This window comes from Anguilla rostrata, chromosome 11 (assembly GCF_018555375.3).
Source record: "Anguilla rostrata isolate EN2019 chromosome 11, ASM1855537v3, whole genome shotgun sequence".
Taxonomy (NCBI): Eukaryota; Metazoa; Chordata; class Actinopteri; order Anguilliformes; family Anguillidae; genus Anguilla; species Anguilla rostrata.
The window spans coordinates 2,368,214-2,386,469 of NC_057943.1; the positions used below are offsets into that span (position 1 = coordinate 2,368,214).

General features: G+C 47.0%; 1 protein-coding gene across 1 annotated transcript in view; it reads right to left on the reverse strand.

Moving 5' to 3' along the window:
• Positions 1-3,331: 3,331 nt before the first annotated feature.
• The window catches only part of LOC135235208 (calmodulin-binding transcription activator 1-like), a 332,286-nt gene continuing 317,361 nt past the window's right edge, over positions 3,332-18,256 (reverse strand). The window contains 15 exon segments of the mRNA XM_064300482.1: positions 3,332-5,119; positions 6,714-6,744; positions 7,022-7,096; positions 7,688-7,890; positions 8,093-8,113; positions 8,315-8,386; positions 8,962-9,190; positions 9,525-9,703; positions 10,045-10,490; positions 10,800-11,112; positions 11,315-11,393; positions 12,487-12,683; positions 13,072-13,223; positions 16,115-16,249; positions 16,758-16,884. Of these exon segments, the coding sequence (XP_064156552.1) occupies positions 5,087-5,119; positions 6,714-6,744; positions 7,022-7,096; positions 7,688-7,890; positions 8,093-8,113; positions 8,315-8,386; positions 8,962-9,190; positions 9,525-9,703; positions 10,045-10,490; positions 10,800-11,112; positions 11,315-11,393; positions 12,487-12,683; positions 13,072-13,223; positions 16,115-16,249; positions 16,758-16,884 (2,292 nt within the window). The 3' untranslated portion in view covers positions 3,332-5,086.

An 18,256-nucleotide genomic window follows, 5' to 3' on the forward strand; every position in this document is an offset into this window, starting at 1 on the left:
TGCTATAGTCAATTAAAGCAGTACATTCAGATAACAGAACTGTGAAACTAGTAAACGTCCACAGTGAAATTATTAAGAATTCATGTTTTTTTTTTACTTCATCCAGAGATAAGATGTTCACAAATAATGCGCATCCTGCCCAAACTTACATGCGGCCTGTCTGAACCAATCACAGATGCGTGTGTGTGTGTGTGTGTTGTGTGAAAGAGTGAAGCAACACAACTACCATTTTGTTCGAATGGAACCACTGAACCTTACCATTCAAACTCCAACTGTCAACTGCTCCACAGAGAGGAGAGAGAGTGGGACAGGAGAATACCTACTTTCCCACCACCGGTTTATGTGATCGCTTCAGTGGATTTTAACCGCTCCCTCTACAGAATCCCTTTAACAGACATCAGGTCATTTTGTGGTGAAACAGTTCAGTTCAGTCCTTAGATATTAATCGTAATAATAAGAAATATATCCAGAACCCATTCAGTATAACAGTACACTGTTTACGGACACCCTTTTTGAGTTTCATGCTCGAAGGGGGGCCTACATTGGGTCAAACCCCTCTTTCAACCCCTCTACAGAGTTTTCACCCCCCCAGGGTTTTCTCCACAGAGTTTCCACCCCCCCAGGGGTCCTGTTTAGCCTCCTGCTCCACATTTTTGGCACCCTGAGTAGAAGATACGAAAGGGAGGATATCGGTCCCTAAGGTTGCAGAAGCATACGAGACTGCATTTCTACCTGCATATGCTGAGACAAAATTCTGACATCTCTAGATACTGCTCTTGTTCAGCGGAGAAGTGAGATAGATAGAGAGAGAGTGTGTGTGAGTAAGCGTGTGTGTGTGTGTGTGTGTGTGTGTGTGTGTGTGTGTGTGTGCGCATGCTTGCTTGCACAAGTGCTTGGTACAACGCTGAAGGTATTAGGTCAGGAAAGTTGAAAGAAAACTATGATGAATAATACTAAATTTAAAAAAATGAACAAACAGATCAGACAGAACTTCTTAGGAATTTGTACGTTTTCTTACAAAATTCATGCTGCCCCCAGCAACTTGGTTGTAATACACATACAACAGCTTATTATTTCTCTTTGATCAGGTCTTGCATTTGCGCATAGAATTAAAAAAAAAAAAACCCAGCAGCCCTCCAACCTTTCCAAGGTTCCGTGACACTTCAAACCAACCTTCTGTTTTACAGAACAGTAAGTCATGACAAGTCTAATCTGACTACCAATACTAGAAAAATAAGCATGCTTTGGGTGGTGGTTCCATCACCCTGTTATCTATATATTACCCATGCAAGCATAATGACGCCATCTTGGGTCCCCACAGCAGTGCAATAGCGGACATCCTAGGCCACCACTGGATCGTCGAATGCAAGGCAATGATCACGGGAGTGACTCTGTGATCCCGTGTGATCCATTCTTGGTTCAGCAGGCAGATCCGATCCGAAAAAGATTCTTCTCGGGATTCCAGAATTTTGGTGCCATTCCGGAGTCTTTTGAATTCCATTTACATTAAGGACAAATACATACATAAATACATAAATAAATAAATAAATAAATAAATACAAGGATAACTTAATCCCAGTAGAATCACTGGAAACAGAAGAATTACACCAAGTTTAGAAGTTACATTGTGTTACTGTCAGTCCAGGTAATGATTTGCCCTCTTAATGCAACCACTCTTACAAAAGAAAAATGAAGTTTGCAAACTCATCTTTTTCCCCCGTTTTAGCACATCAAATGTTTCCTGATATTGGCTTGCCACGGTTAGGTACGGTTAGGCACTTTCTACATAAACACTCTGAATCCAAAGTTAACATGTCAAGCCTGTGCAATAGAAAACAAACAAACAAGAAGAAAAAAAGTGCAGTCCCGGACACAGGACGATAGCACATACACAATAACACTGGGAAGAAAGGCCCACTCAAACAAAGGGGGGGGAAAAAATCATAAAAATAAAAAATATCCCTTTTGTCACGTGTTCCCAGCTGATGAAATTAAGTTTTTATACCGTGTGGCGCCATTGGTTCAAGCACTCCGACCAACACTCCCTTTCTAACGCTGGTTCTTACACGAGCCTCACACTTCGACTTCACATTAAATACCTCCCCGGAAACAGCAGAGACATTTCACTCACCTTACTCACCTTTACCTGTGCTTGAGAATGTGCCCTTTTTCCCCCCTGCACACTCCCTTACCCCCATAATGCACCTGCGAGCGAGCGAGCGAAACCAAACATACACACGCGCACCGTTCTTACGCGACGCCACAGTTTTAGCACCTAAAAGAATTTAGAGACGTCGCTAAACAGAAATTCGAGACCCAATGACCAATGAACAAATTCAGAACAGCTTGAAACCCCCTTCTTTAGCTTTCCTTTGGTTTTTTGATTAGTTTTGTTTTTTTGTTTTTTTTTATGACAAAGAATTTAGCTTATTCCTGGAGACATGGCAGTCTTGCTCAGTGTCGAAAACTTCCAAACCAGCAGCGAGATCTTTGTACACAGCCCCAGCTTGAAAAATCAATGTTATATTAAAAATAAAAGATAAAAATCTTCATCTACCTCATGAGAGAACCTCTTTGCCCCCGGTCTACTGTGTGATCTAAACCAGTGCAAATAATTTAATCAGCACCACATTATATCTAGATCCTGCCCGTCAGCTGCTCTAGCAAACAACGAGGCTTTCAGTGACAAAGCTCTCATTCACAAAAACCTCCAAAATTAACAAACAGAACAAAACAGCACCCAGTCACCGCTGCCACTACCTTTCTTTATGCGTTTTTCAAACCCATTTTGGTGCGTTTATGTGGGTGTTATTCATCAACATTTCAGTTTGTACGTTTTTGTTAAACTACTTAACAAGTTCTCCATATTGTCCGTGTTGTGCAATGGCAAAATTGCTTAGTCTATTGTCAGACAGCAGTGACCAGAAAATAAATGAGAGAGACTAGTCTTTTTAAACAATTTCTCCTGCATTGAAGATTGGAGATCTTTCGGAGTATGCTGATTGGTAGTGGTGTGGAAAATGCAAGTATACTTTGTTGTATCATGATTATCTGCTCTGCAAAGATCACTAACGAATTCTCTTGTTAAGCAATATAGCATTCACAATACTTGGCACCATCGGCAAAAAGATAAAATTCTTGGAGCCCCAAAACAAAAAAACTAACAACAGAAAAAAATGTAAACACAACCTTTTTTTGTCTTAAGATATCTGCCTTTTTTTTAAAACTCTAAATACAGTATGTTTTTTTTGTTTGTTTTTGCAGGTAAGGTCATGCTTTAGCAAAATGTTCTTTTCAAGAACATTTAAAATAAAATACTCTTATAGTGAAATAGTCAGAATCATTTTACAGATCATAGCCACTAATGCGTATTTTTTTTGTACTGTATCGTTGCTCATGTCATAAAACTTCATGCACATAGCTCGTTTTTTTAAATCCCCAGTATTTACACTATATACAAACAATACAACCATACTTCTAGGGCATTCAATCAAAACTATACAAATATTCTGGTTCGTCTCGCACCAAGATATTTCCCCCTTATTTAATGAATAAAATAATATATTGTTAAATACAATCCCCTTCAAATGAATGTTTTTTCCCCCCCAAATACCTTCAACCTTCTATATATACACACGCCTCTAAATAGTCAAAAATATGGATTTGTCTACTTCCACTTCGGAACAAGCTCAGGGACCCAAAAGAGAATCTCTAAGAAGTCAAGGCAATGTATGTGACTATCCCTTCAAAAGCATTTCATAGCTTCTAAAGTTGATAAAAACAGAACAATAACCCTCATCGATATATAAACACAAAAAACCTTTCAAACCGATAAATAAATGCAGAAATAATAATAATAATAATAAAAATATATATAATAATTAAAATAATAATAATAATGGTTGTTACTTTGTTATTAAATATGACTAGTTATGAAGGTATGACTTGGGGTAGGGGAGGCACGTGGGCACTACATTAACATGAAAACAAATTTAAAACACATATATCATTTTTAAGCACGCAAGAGACAACTTTGCTCAGTCATGCATTTTTTTCCTGATAAAATTTTAAACCACAAGACTCATAGGAAGCAGGCTAGCCATTTAAAAGCCACATGAAAATGAGTGGTTAAATACATTCAGGTAAAAAAAACTTAAATAAATGTAACAAAATTAAAGTAACTGTGCTTATAAACAAATAAAAAACAAAACAATAATAAAAAAATAAAAAAACAAACAGTGACCCATTTGGGCCTTCCCTCCCCTGATATCATCCCTGCATGAAAATATATCAAAATAAGAGTCTTTTTCTTTTTTTTTTACCCCAACCCATTTTTAGTCCACGTACCTGCCCTACATTCATAGGTAGCCCCACCTCTTTTAACCCAATGACATGACAGAGGGGAGCTTCACGGGGAAAAAACTGCGATGATGGTGCACTTGCCTGGCTCCAGGTGACAACGTACATGCAGATGGGTAAAGCGTGTTACGTAGCATTTTCTGTTTTTTGGTTGATGTGTGTTTTTTTTTTTTAAATTCTTCTTCCTGAAAATGGATGCCACTTTTATTTTGCTTTCCCAAAACAGAAGCAGAATCCCAACATGATGATTCCACATTCGACCTTTGACCTATGACATCATCTTCCTTGATCCAGCCCAGGACTGAGAAATCAGCCCAAAGTATGTTTTTCTTTTTCTTCCATTTTTGTAATGTTTCTTATAAATGATCCCAAAAAAGGAAAATATAAATCCATGAAAAAGTGCAAGAACAAAAATGCCATGAAGCCCCCCCCCCACCTCACGTTGGTACTCACTCCCCCTGATAGTTTTAATTCTGCTGCTCTTTCCAGTTTCACCCTTAAAGAAACCCAAGAAGAATAAAGGAATACAAAATAAAAATGCTTTTGTACATGTCACAGCAGAAGTAGAACCAGTTGTAGAAGGGGGAGCGCAGTAATAATAGTTTTCACTGAATATCTTTTGGAAGGGGGGTTGTTTTTCTTCCTCTTCTAACATGTAAAAAAGAAAGACAGAAAGAAAGAGTCTGGAGAATGATGTCACATTGTTAGGAGGGTCGTCTGGATGTTCTCATGTTCCTTGGCCCTTCTCAATTCTTTCACTCTGAAAGACAGGAGCAGAGCACATGTAAAACACAGGTCCTCACAAACCCAGTACAGCAGCTGACCTCCAAACACAGGTCCTCACAAACCCAGTACAGCAGCTGACCTCTAAACACAGGTCCTGACAAACTCAGTACAGCAGCTGACCTCTAAACACAGGTCCTCACAAACCCAGTACAGCAGCTGACCACAAAACACAGGTCCTCACAAAGCCAGTACAGCAGCTGACCTCTAAACACAGGTCCTCACAATGCAGGTACAGCAGCTGATCTCTCTCAAGACTCAGATGAGTCAGATGGCAGGAGAAGCCAAACTCAGGGTGACACACAGGAACGCTGGCCAATGACGGCGTGCCTTTATTGAAATTCCACGCTCAGGGGCGGACCTAATCTGAATAAAATGCATGCTGATTAACCAGCAAAAAACGTGCACCTCCATGAGAGCTCTTCAGCTGTTGAGCAGACCAAGTCTTCAGAAACAACACTGTGCTGTGCAGACATACAGTAGCTACATGAACGCAAATATTGTACCAATTATGCTCCCCCCCCCCCCCACACACACACTTTTAGCTCAAAATATAGCACGTAGTTCTGGACTGGACCAGCAAACTCAATGTGAATTTAAATGGAACCTGAACAGGCTGATTCTGCATCTCTGTTGCAGCAGAGATCCTTCAGGAGCCCTGAGTGACATCACATAGTGGATTTTTGCTCTAGCCAATCAGCGGTGGCCGGGACTGGATTTCAGTTGTAGACCAGGAGTAAAGAAATAAGGGGGAGGGCAACTGTGACATCACCATAACAAAGGACCTCTCCCAATCATCATCTTCACATGTTTCTATTGTCAAATAATACAACAATGTTAACACCGATTGGAGGATACTACTTCCTGCTAATACTACACAGGGAGTTAAGGAAGTATGTCCAGATATATTCACCAATCACCATTGGTATTTTTCCACTGGTCGTTAGCAACAGACCCTGTGATTGGTGGGGGTCCTTTCTGTTTTATATTGGTAAGCTGATGTGACAACTGCCTTCTCCCTTCATTCATAGCAGTGGGCCTAATATCATGTTTTTGCCCCTACGCTGCTTCAGGTTTAAAAGAAAATGGGGAGGGACTAGGGGCTGGGGGGGGGGGAGGGGGCATGTCTTCAACCTTTGGTGACCCAAGACAAAACAAGAATGAAACACATGAACTGCAAAATATTAACTGTTCCACACAGGAAGTGACATCACTCTGAGCATGCCTAGAAGTAAAGAAGCAAAGTTCCTATTTGTCATCAGTCATGCAACAAAGTGAACAGCATCCAACATTAGCGGAGTCTTCAAATGTGCACAAACAACGGCCGAGAGATAGCTTGATCGTGTCTTGAAGGGAAAAAGTGCTTGTTGAGAGTGGTGGAGTCATTTTCATTTATGGACTGTGGATTAATTAACTTCTGCCCTGCATCAGAGAGCTTGAGGCCTCCTGTGGATCTAGTCTGAAGCTGTCATGCAAGCAGGCATCAAGCAACAATGAAGTGAGAGAGAAAGGAGAGAGAGAGAGAAAGAGAGAGGGAGGGGCATACACTAAGTTGCTGAGGGTGCACTCACCCGCTTGAACAGTCTATGGTCCATCAAAGGGCTTGGCATTAACAGTAAAATCACAAACAACTATTAGCACATGGCAGGAGCCGCTACTTTGGGTAAGTATGCTTCAGGGGAAATGTGGGAACCAAATAATTGTGATGCATATTTACATACCTGTGATTATTTTACAGATATATGACAAACACATAGGTGGGTGGTAAGCATGAGAGTCACAGCACGTGCTAAGAGGAACTACAAACTATGTGAACTATGAGGTGGGACTCGGGCAGTAGCACGCAGCGGCCAGAAGGGGGCGGTAGAGGCGGGCTCACCTGTGGCGGCAGCGGCGCAGGAACCTCATGATCTTGCGGGCGGCCTGGTCCTGCTTCTTGGTGAGCAGACTGCTTCTGAAACAGAGCAGGGGACCAGAGCACAGCCCTCTTCAATCACATGATTTGTAATTTGGGGTCTGGGTAAAACACAGCTGACCCTTGACCCTGGCCTCTTATTCATTTTTGCAGGATGCTCTGGAGACGTGTTTTGCGCATCTGTACTGCGCAGAGACTGTGATAAGAGTTCAGCTGCGCAGCTGCATGTTGCAGTGGAAGCAGAGGAACCCGATGCAGGTTTTAGGGCATGCAGCTATGCTCCGTACATCACAGTGAAAGTTGTAGTATCTGACTGGGGTAAATGCATGTGAGCTCCTGCACCGTACATTGTCGCAGTAAACGCAGCGGCTACCTGAGTTTGTGCTGCACCCGCGCAGTGGTGGCTGCAGCTACCTGAGTTTGTGCTGCACCTGCGCAGCGGCGGCTACCTGAGTTTGTGCTGCACCTGCGCAGCGGCTACCTGAGTTTGTGCTGCAGCAGCGCAGCGGCTACCTGAGTTTGTGCTGCACCTGCGCAGCGGTGGCTGCGGCTACCTGAGTTTGTGCTGCACCCACGCAGCGGCGGCTACCTGAGTTTGTGCTGCACCCGCGCAGCGGTGGCTGCAGCTACCTGAGTTTGTGCTGCACCCGCGCAGCGCTGGCTGCGGCCCTGCGGTGGTGCCCCGGCCGGCTGCACTCCCGGTAGCTGCGGTAGCGCTGCTGGATCAGCACGGCCGCTCGCCGGCTCTGCCGGAACTTCTTCTGCTCGTGGTAACTGCGGAAACGGCTCTGGATCAGGATGGCGGCCTGCGTCATCTTCTTATAAAGTGCATACTGCAGACAGACACAGGACATCAGTGGGGAAACACATCTGCAATAGGCAATTAGGCACTGACTTAACAAGTAACACACTCATAAACACACACACATATTCACACAGACACACATACACATGCATGCACACACGCACGCACACACACACACACACACACACACACACACACACACACACACACATTCATGGAAATCATGTTACCTTCAAGGCTATCCATGTCAGCTGTTAGAAAAGAGAGAGAGAGATAGAGAGTGTGAGAGAGAGAGAGAGAGATGAATCGTGACAGGGTTTCCCCTTTTGGCAAATGCACTGTTTGCAAGTCACTTTGAATAAAAGCATTAGTCACATGATCAAGCTTTGGACTTTGGTTGTATTTCAGTGCCACATGATCAGTCATCCTGAGGTCACACCCACTTCCCCTACCTGTTTGTACTTCCTGTAGCAGCGCTGAATGACGGCAGCTGCTACTTCCTGTTGCTCCCGCAGAGGTCGCCCCTGTGGGGGAGGGAAAAACAGGGAGGGGGGAACCAGGGGAGAGAGAGAGAGGTGGAAAATTTGTTAGAGCTGGCAGGAGGATGGGGAGGGAGACGGTAGGGGTGAGAAAGGTAAAGAAAGAGAGAGGGGGAGGGGCGAGACAGACAGATAGAGGGAGGAAAGAGAGGTGTATTAACTGTGGGATCAGCAGAGTAAGAGTGAAATTCAGCAGACACTGCAACCCCCCAGAATCAGGGGCGAGACCCAGGGCTGTAGGCTGTAGAGGGGCAGGGGGTCAGGCCAGGTTGGGCTGGGTGGGGTTTGTTTGGGTCGGTGCAGGGCAGGATGGTTCAGGCTGGTTGTGGAGGGCGATTCAGCGGGCAGCGGTCGGGTCGGAGGTGACAGGTGAGGTCGAGTTGGAGCGGGACAGAGTGGGCCGGGGCGGGTCGAGGTGGGTCAGGGCAGTTCAGGCTGAGACAGGCTGGGTCAGGCTGGAGTCGGGGTGGGTCGGGGCGGAGGCGGAACCGGGCGGGGGCGGTGGGCCAGGGCAGGGCGGGGCGGGTAGGGGCGGAGGCAGAACCGGGCGGGGGCGGTACCTTGTACTTGCGGAAGGCGGCCTGCACCAGCCGAGCAGCCTCGTACAGCTCCAGCTGCTCCGGGTCGGACAGGGACAGCTGGGCCAGCTCCCGCTCCACCCGGCTGCTGGAGGGGTGGAGGAGCTCGCCCCACTCGGACGGGGAGGGCAGGCCCGGCTCGGGAAGCGGGGACCCCCCCGGGCTGAGGCTGGGGGTGGAGGAGGGCGTCAGGGGTTCCGCGTATAAGGACCTGGGGGGGGGGACAGAAGCACTCATCCAGAACCACTTACCCAAAGTACATTTTACACACACTGCATTTATACAGCTGGATATTTCCTGAAGCAATTCAGGTCAAGTACCCAGAAAGCACATACAGGCAGTAGCTGGGCTTCTCGTGACCTTTGACCTTAAAGCATTTGTTGATTTCCGTTAGTGGATTCCATTCAGCAGCCTATGAACTGCACCAATGTTGTTTACATATGAAAGACTACAGAGTCACAAGAGAGGTGTGGTACCTCCTGTCTGCACCTGTGTTTAGATCTCCCTAACCCTAGCCTAGCCTAGCCTAGCCTGTGTCAGCTCACCGCAGGTGGATGATGTTGGGAAGGTGCTCTGTGTCTCCCAGGTAACTGGCCAGCCAGCTCATGGTGTTGCCGACTCCTGCGCTGTCCAGGGGCACCGTCTCCACGGCGACGATGTTCTCCCGCTTGATGCGTTCGGGCGTGGCCTCGATGATGTGCTCCGCCAGGGTCATCATGTTCACCTGAGGAGGGGAGAAACACACCTGAGCACCACACCTGAGCATTAACACCTGAACACCACACCTTAGCATTCACGCACTACCCCTGAGCGTCACACCTGAACATCACACCTGCGCATTCACATCTGAGCGTCATACCTGAGCACCACACCTGAACATTCACACCTCAGCATCACACCTGAGCACCACACCTGAACATTTACACTTGAGCATCACACCTGAACATTACACCTGCGCATTCACATCTGAACATCACACCTGAACATCACACCTCAGCATCACACCTGAGCATCATACCTGAGCACCACACCTGAGCACCTGAGCGAAGTGTTGGGGCGTCTCACCTGCAGGTTGTCCATGTGCGTCAGGCACTCCTGGCTCTCCAGGTCCTCCCTGTAGGACAGCAGCATCTCCAGCGGGTCCTGTGGGTCCCGCGGACACGGCCGGCTGACCAGGCTCCCCCCTTTCCCCTGCCCCCCAACACTCCCACCCCCCCCAAACCCCCCTCTCGCCCCCTTCCTCCCCGACACCCACGCAGCATACTGCTCCCTGGACCCTCCCTTGGCCCCGCCCAGGCCTCGGACGGCCCCCGGTTTGGGCTGTGACCCCCCTCCGCCGACGCCCCCCTCCCCGGCGGCCCCCCTGTCCAGGCTGAGGGGCACGGACGCGGCCTTGTCCGGCCGTGATTGGCTCAGCTCGGGGTTCGGCTTGTGTTTCTTGGCCAATGGGAGGTCCCTCTGACTCTCCGAGCTGTAGCAGCTGGACGGTTCCGACCTGGGTCTCCGCAAGTCTGCGCAAAGCATGATGGGAAGGAATTACAGCCCCATCGCTGCCCAGCCACTGCCAGCTACTTTAATTAGTGCCCACTGTCTGCCAAGGTTCTCTCCTCTAAAACCATCCCTCACTCAGAAGCCATCCCTCTCTCTAAACCCATCTAATAACATAAACAATACTACTACTAACATGAAAACTGCTACTACTACCAGGACTACAACAACATTAACAATACTACAACTACTCCTAATACTACTACTAGTAATAATAATAATAATAATAATAATAATAATAATAACAGTACAGGAAGGTGGGTCCTGCTCACCAGGGTTCGGGTTGGCGGTGGCGGTACCTTTCTGCCCGCTGGTTGCCACGGTGCCGTCGTTGGCCCACAGCACCATCCAGCCGTCGGAGGCCGGGGGGGCGGGGGGGTCCTGGGCGGGCGGCAGGGGGGCGGGGCCGGGCTGCTCCTCCCCCCTCTGCAGCTGCTCCAGGCACTCGGCCAGCTTGGTGTGCCCGCGGGAGCGCGCGATGGCCAGGGGGAGGCGCCCCAGCGAGTCCGGGATGGCCAGGGCCCGCCGGTCCCACTGGAACAGGACCAGCGCCGCCTCCAGGTGCCCCAGCGCACACGCCCACATCTGCAGGGGGCGCCAGAGAGCGGCCTGACACACGCGCTACACACCCCCATAACAAACTACACCCCCATAACACCCCCGTAACAAACTACACCCCCATAACACCCCCGTAACAAACTACACTCCCCAACACTCCCATAACAAACAAACACACACAGCTATGACCCTTGACCCCAGTGCTGTTGCCCCATCTCCCTCCTCTTACCAGTGGGGTGCAGGAGAAGTGGTCCACGTTGAGGGGGTCCACCTCCAGCTCCAGATCAATGCTGTCAGAGTGCTTAGAGCTGGGAGAGGAGAGAGGAGAACGTCAGACAGGCTACTGTAGCCCTCTCTGCTACTGTAGCCCAGTCTGCTAATGTAGCCTAGTCTGCTACTGTAGCCCAGTCTGCTACTGTAGCCCACTCTGCTACTGTAGCCCACTCTGCTACTGTAGTCCTCTCTGCTACTGTAGCCCAGTCTGCTACTGTAGCCCAGTCTGCTACTGTAGTCCACTCTGCTACTGTAGTCCACTCTGCTACTGTAGTCCACTCTGCTACTGTAGTCTACTCTGCTACTGTAGTCCACTCTGCTACTGTAGCCCAGTCTGCTACTGTAGTCCACTCTGCTACTGTAGTCCACTCTGCTACTGTAGCCCAGTCTGCTACTGTAGCCCTCTCTGCTACTATAGCCTAGTCTGCTACTGTAGTCCACTCTGCTACTGTAGCCCTCTCTGCTACTGTAGTCCACTCTGCTACTGCAGCCCAGTCTGCTACTGTAGTCCACTCTGCTACTGTAGCCCTCTCTGCTACTGTAGCCCTCTCTGCTACTGTAGTCCACTCTGCTACTGTAGCCCACTCTGCTAATGTAGCCCACTCTGCTACTGTAGTCCACTCTGCTACTGTAGCCCACTCTGCTACTGTAGCCCACTCTGCTACTGTAGTCCACTCTGCTACTGTAGCCCTCTCTGCTACTGTAGTCCACTCTGCTACTGTAGTCCACTCTGCTACTGTAGCCCTCTCTGCTACTGTAGTCCACTCTGCTACTGTAGCCCTCTCTGCTACTGCAGTCCACTCTGCTGTAACTACAGTGTGCTGCTGTAATCCTCAGCTACACTGGGTGCATGCACATGTACAAAGCACATGCACACACACACACACACACAACAGAATAATCTCAATACTGTATGTCACCCACACATTGTATGTGAAAAAAACACAAAAACATTTATAGTGATTTTAAGCTCACATGTATGTTCAATAACATATGCATGCATGTATTTTGGATACACTATGTCCCAAAGAGTATATTTTATATTTCCGGTATGCTGTAAGGGTGCTGTGGTGTGATTGTCGTGATGTCACGCCCAATGTAACTGCATTCCCAGGGTGCACTGCTCACCGCCACTTGATGAGGGTCTTGATGAGCGTAGCGTAGCCCTGCCCGGCGGCCAGGTGCAGCAGGGTCATGCCCCGGAAGCTCTTGGAGTGGATCAGCTGCTTGGACTTGGCCCAGCAGGCCCGGTTCATCATCTTCTCACACACCACCACCACCCTGCCCTCGAACGAGCTGCTGGGCTGAGCCTGCCCCATCACACACTGAGACACACACACGCACACACATACGCAAACAAATACACACACACACACACACACACGCAAACAAATACACACACACACACACACACACGCAAACAAATACACATACACACACAAAAGATCAGCTCTCTACAGCAACAAGATCGTTAACATCAGATGGCATGACAGATTGCATGATCTACTCCTGCTCCACTGCTGTAAGACCTGAGCAGTTTCATTATTTAACAATATGCACACTTTATATTTACCATTACACATAAACATACTGTCACAAATGTGTACAGACAACATACTTAACATATACAGCATGTTTCAGAGCACATTGCACGACTGTGCTGGGCACGTGCTGTTCTGCTGTACCCGTGAGTGGGTGTGGCTGTTGTTTTACCTGTGACTGTGTGCTGTTGCCCCCAGTGCCTCCGCCTCCTCCTCCTGTTCCAGCAGCTCCTCCACTCCCCTGCTGCTGGTGTCCGGCCATCTCTGCCATCCTGTGTTCCATCTGCTCCAGCCTCTCCAGGATGGACATTCTGAACTGGTTATCTGCAGCACAGCCAATAACGGAGACTGTCACTGTCAGTACAGGTCTGTACGCTTATCTGCAGCACAGCCAATAACGGAGACTGTCACTGTCAGTACAGGTCTGTACGCTTATCTGAACCACAGCCAAAACCAGAGACTGTCAGTACACGTCCAGAGGCTTATCTGCAGCACAGCCCAATAACAGAGACTGTCAGTACATGTCTGTAGGTTATCTGCAAGGTAATAGCAGTGAGTCAGTTCTCCAGTACTCCTGTCAGAACCCCACAGGTTTGACACGCAGCATTGTTTGGCAGATGATAAAACTACCTCGACAATTACCACAATAAAACCTGCCACAATAACAAAAATAAACTTTTGAGTCATTTTCAAAGACTTTCATTATTTTACATATTTATATGGGGGGGGGGGGAGGGGGTGCCGTTTCTGAAGTTATCCCACTCTAAAGCTAGCTGAAACCTAGCTACAGGACTTTAGCAAATCAGCATCTCACTAATAGGACCTGTGAGACTGTTTCTGTAGCAACCTGCTGTTGAGCAGTAGCTAAGCAACCAACACGTAGCATTTGATGTAATATAATTAAACCGGTTGACCGGTCACCCTTGAAAGTACTGGCTATTTTACCTTCAACACGTATCCTCATATTTCCTCAAATTTTTCTTTTCTTAATTTGCTTTCGGAAATTTCCATTGTGAAGCACTCTGTGACAACCCGTTTTCCGAACCTGAATGATGATGGACAAAAAAGATAGTTGAAACTGATTTAATTAGAAAAGATGCAGATTAGCATCACTAATCGACTTGCCCCCAAGAGGGTTCCTGTTACAGGTGACCTCGACCGGAAGAGCTCTTCCCCGCCCCAATCACAGGCAAGCATTTCCAGCCCACTGAACCCTTTCTCCGTTCACCTCATGCTCTCCTGACGGGCAGCAAATTGGGAGGTAAGCTAAGCGATGCCATTGCTACCGAAGCGCTCAGTGCGTGACGCATAACTACAAGCCGAGCGCGAGGAGAACTAATACGCGCGCGATCTGCGACCATTAAAGCGGGATAATTAGAACGTCAATCCGTCGGTCTCGCGCTGTCAGTCTCCTTCCGTTACCTTACACTAAGATAGGCCACTCTGCCAGACGGGCTCCAGTCACACAATTATCCAGTTTATTTATTCATTGGTTCTTTTATTTAGTTTTCAATTTGAGAACAATTAGTCCATTCATAGCTCAAATCCAATTTGAAATCAAGAACAACTTAGAAAAAGTAGGCTACTCTCGTATGGTATAGGCTACTTGTATAATACAAGTACAGGCTATGGATCTCAGACAAACAAGTCTACTTTATACCCAACAACATTATTCTGCAGTTTTCTGCGTAGATAACAGAACTGTAACCAGCGTCGACGTTTAGATAAAAACGTGATGATCGAAGGCCTCAGCCACTTTGAGAAAAAATATTTTTTTAATTCACACAGACCTAAATGGCTGATTTAAATATAGGCTACAAGACAAAACAATGTGTTTCGCTGGTTACCGTTGGAACCTCAAAGGAAGTTATTCCACCATATTCTCTTTGAAATCCGTCTAGGTAAATGTAATCGCTGTCCGCGGTTCTGAAACTGAACTAAATTTAAGGCGTAGTGGAAATATTGACCATGCATGTTCACAAATATAAACCACACCTAAAAAAATCTGACATGAAGCTTCATTACACGCTTTACGTCGCCGTAGGCCAAGTAAGGTGTTAAATGTAACGGTGAATAAATTATTTAGTCTATATCAACGTTCATTTCAAAGACATCGGAAACAGATAACAATAAAATAAACAAACAAATAACACGTCAGAACCAATTAACACAACTCGGGACAGTAAGCGGAGCTATACATTTAGGTGTGTAGTCAAATGCTCAACATTGTACCATTCAGCTAATAAGTAAAACCCACACAGAACATTTCTCAACAAGTAGACTACAACACAAATTACCCGCTCGAGCGTGAACCACGCCACGTGCACCAGCCTACGCCGTAAAATGCAAAATAACAAAACTTTTATACAGGTCCAACTTACTTTTATTCTCTTCTCAGTAAATAGTCAATACACAGCACAACCATTCCGCCGTAACAAAAAAAAAAATCTTCCAGGCCAAGTCTAACCTTCAAGTTTAACAGCATGTCAAGAGTCTTCTGCAAAGTTCTCACTTAAGTCGCGCATAAGCCTACCAGACGTGCGTTCAAGATGACGAACGTTCGTAGGCTACCGAACCAAGTTTGCGGGGAACAGAAAAAAGTTTGAAAATGTTTGAATATGCTCGCGAACGTTAGCTAACGCGCGCCGTCTTGATCGCACGTGATGTATAACAACAAAACGTCGAAGTTCCTATAGAAAAACTACTAAGTGAGAAGAGGCAGCACTCAGCAGCAGTAAAACAAAGTGACATCAGAGAGAGAGAGATGCCTTCCCCACTATAGGCTACTTGCTCAGTTTCCGCCCTCCCCACTCTGTCGTTTCTCTCCATCCGTTTGAACGGTTTTCCGTTAACATCCGAGAGGGGGGTTACATCCCTTTTTGACAGCGTTTCCAGGCGGCCCACTCTGTGCCCTGGGGATCACACACTACCTTTCTTTCTGGTAAAGTGTGGTTATTCAACACTCCGTTGAAACAGAGACCACGGGCACGGGACAGGCCCAAACGGAGAAGATGGAACTTAACAGCCAGCAACAGCTGCGTTTGTTATGTGTGCGGTAAACTGCACCGATAAACCAAAAAGCGGACAAGTAAACAAATAATTTCGGCGGGGCAAAGGTTGGGCACTCGCCACCGTAATGACTTGTTGCAGCAAAAATGGGAGACCAGAGTGGGAGGGGGCAAGACAGGATGGACAGGAAAGGGGGCGGGACCTACCATCCAGGGAGAGCCAGTCATGCTGAGAGGAGGGGAGAGAGGGCAGGGCGCGAGCCTTGTATTCAAACACCACCGAGCTGGAGATGATCTGATTACTGACGGCTACCTGCAGGGTCACCAGCCCTGTGTCATGGGCTGTGGGTAGGGAGGGAGGAAGAAAGAGGGAGTGGGAGGAGAGAGAGAGAGAGGGAGGGGGATAGGGGGAGGGAGGGAAGGAGAGTGAGAGGGGAAGGAAGGGTGACGGAGGGAGGGAAAGAGAGAGTGGGAGGGAGAGAGGAAGGGAAGGAGAGTAGGAGGAGGAGGGAGGGATAGGAAGGGGGTGATATATAGATAAGGGAGGGAGGGAAAGAGGGAGGAAAAAAGAGAGTGGAGGGAGAGGGAGGGATAAAGAGGGGGAGATAGAGAGAGAGAGAGAGAGAGAGGGAGGGAGAGTGGGAGATAGAGAGGATGGGTAGAAAGGGAAGGAGAGAGAGAGAAAGACAACTTAGTTCCTTGCATGCGTATGCTTTGAGAAAACCATTTTCTGTGGTCCGATATAAAAGTGAACCAGCACCTATAGCTGTGATTAGTTGTAACTAATGCTTGCAAACACGCAGGCCCACCGGCACCAGAGTTGCGTGACCCAGGGAAACTGCCTCCTTACCGGGGCAATAGCATCGCAGCACCCCAGGCTGGATCAGAGAGGCCGGCACAGAGATCTGGTCAAACAGGCAGCTGTAGGTGCTGCTGGTCTCCTGCCAGGGACCCGTGATCAGCACCTTCACCCCGCCCTGAAACGCAGGTAGAGCCGGGTCAGAGCTGCTGCCCCCTGCTGGTAGCACGCTACATCGCACCGCACATTCACCACCAAGAGCACATCACCAGAATGCATGCAGCAGTATCAAATCCCTGACCGTGTGTGTCTGTGTGTATGTGTGTGTGTGTGTGTGCGTGTCTATGTGTGACCGTGTGCGCGTGTGTCTGTGTATGTGTGTGTGTGTGCGTGTCTATGTGTGACCGTGTGCGCGTGTGTGTGTACAGCTGGAAGTACCTACTAAAATTAAAACCACTACAGAGTACAAATAGAGATTGAGCAAGAAAGCCTAGAACAACTCTTGTAACTTAACAGGCAAGGAATGGTTATGTTCTTCTTCCCTCTAGTGGAGAAACATGGGAAAAACACCCACACTTATTTTTCGGACCTCAGCAGTTTGACGCTGACTCAGAGTTGCCATCTTGTGGTTATACAATGAAACCGCAGCACATTAAGAGGGCCACTCTCTCCTCTTAAGTGGAAATCGTCCAGGCCTGTCCGGTTTAAGAGGCAATCTAAGGGCAGCTGGCAAGGTCAGACTTTCAGGTCTATAATAAAATAAAATGAACTGAAACATTTAATGGTGAGGCAGCTGAAGTGTGAACAGCGGCCAAATAATGCACGCATAATTTTACTACAGACTCAACCGTAAAACAAAAAAAAAGAAGTTTTTCTGGTCTTCCTTGGCATTAAAACTCGGCAGGTTCCTGCTAATACTATAGTACACCATCTGCCTGGCTGCTCATAAAGACTAATAATGCCTGCTCGTGTACTTTCACTGATTTTAATTTTTCATAAACCTTTATAGAACGATCAGATTATGAGCATAAGAACTGCTTTTGGCTCTTTGAATAGCGCAGCCTTCTTCCTTCAGAAACACATTACATCTTTAATACTAACAACAGCAACAAAACAGGATCAATAATAACACAACTGCAATAATAATAATGATAATTAACATCTTTGTCTTACTCATTGAAAACAGAATGCAGCTACCAGCTGCCTAACACTAGCTAGTGTCTTAATATTAATGGCAATGAAGTATAGTGTGTAAATAGTTCCAGTCAAACGTTTGAGTACACCCCCTTAAAACTAGGTTTTTCATGATTATCTATGCTTTAAATTGTATAAACTTGTCTATTAACACTGGAAAGTTGCAATATTTCACATGTGCACTTATAATACAGACAAAATAATACATAGGCAGATAATCATAAGTGAATTGCATTCAAATTTTTTAAACAAAAGTGAAAGCACTGTAAATTTCAATTACATGATCAGCCAAAGCAAGGGGATTTCATTAGGAAAACCTAGTCATTGAAATGTGTAGAGTGCCGTGTTCAAACACT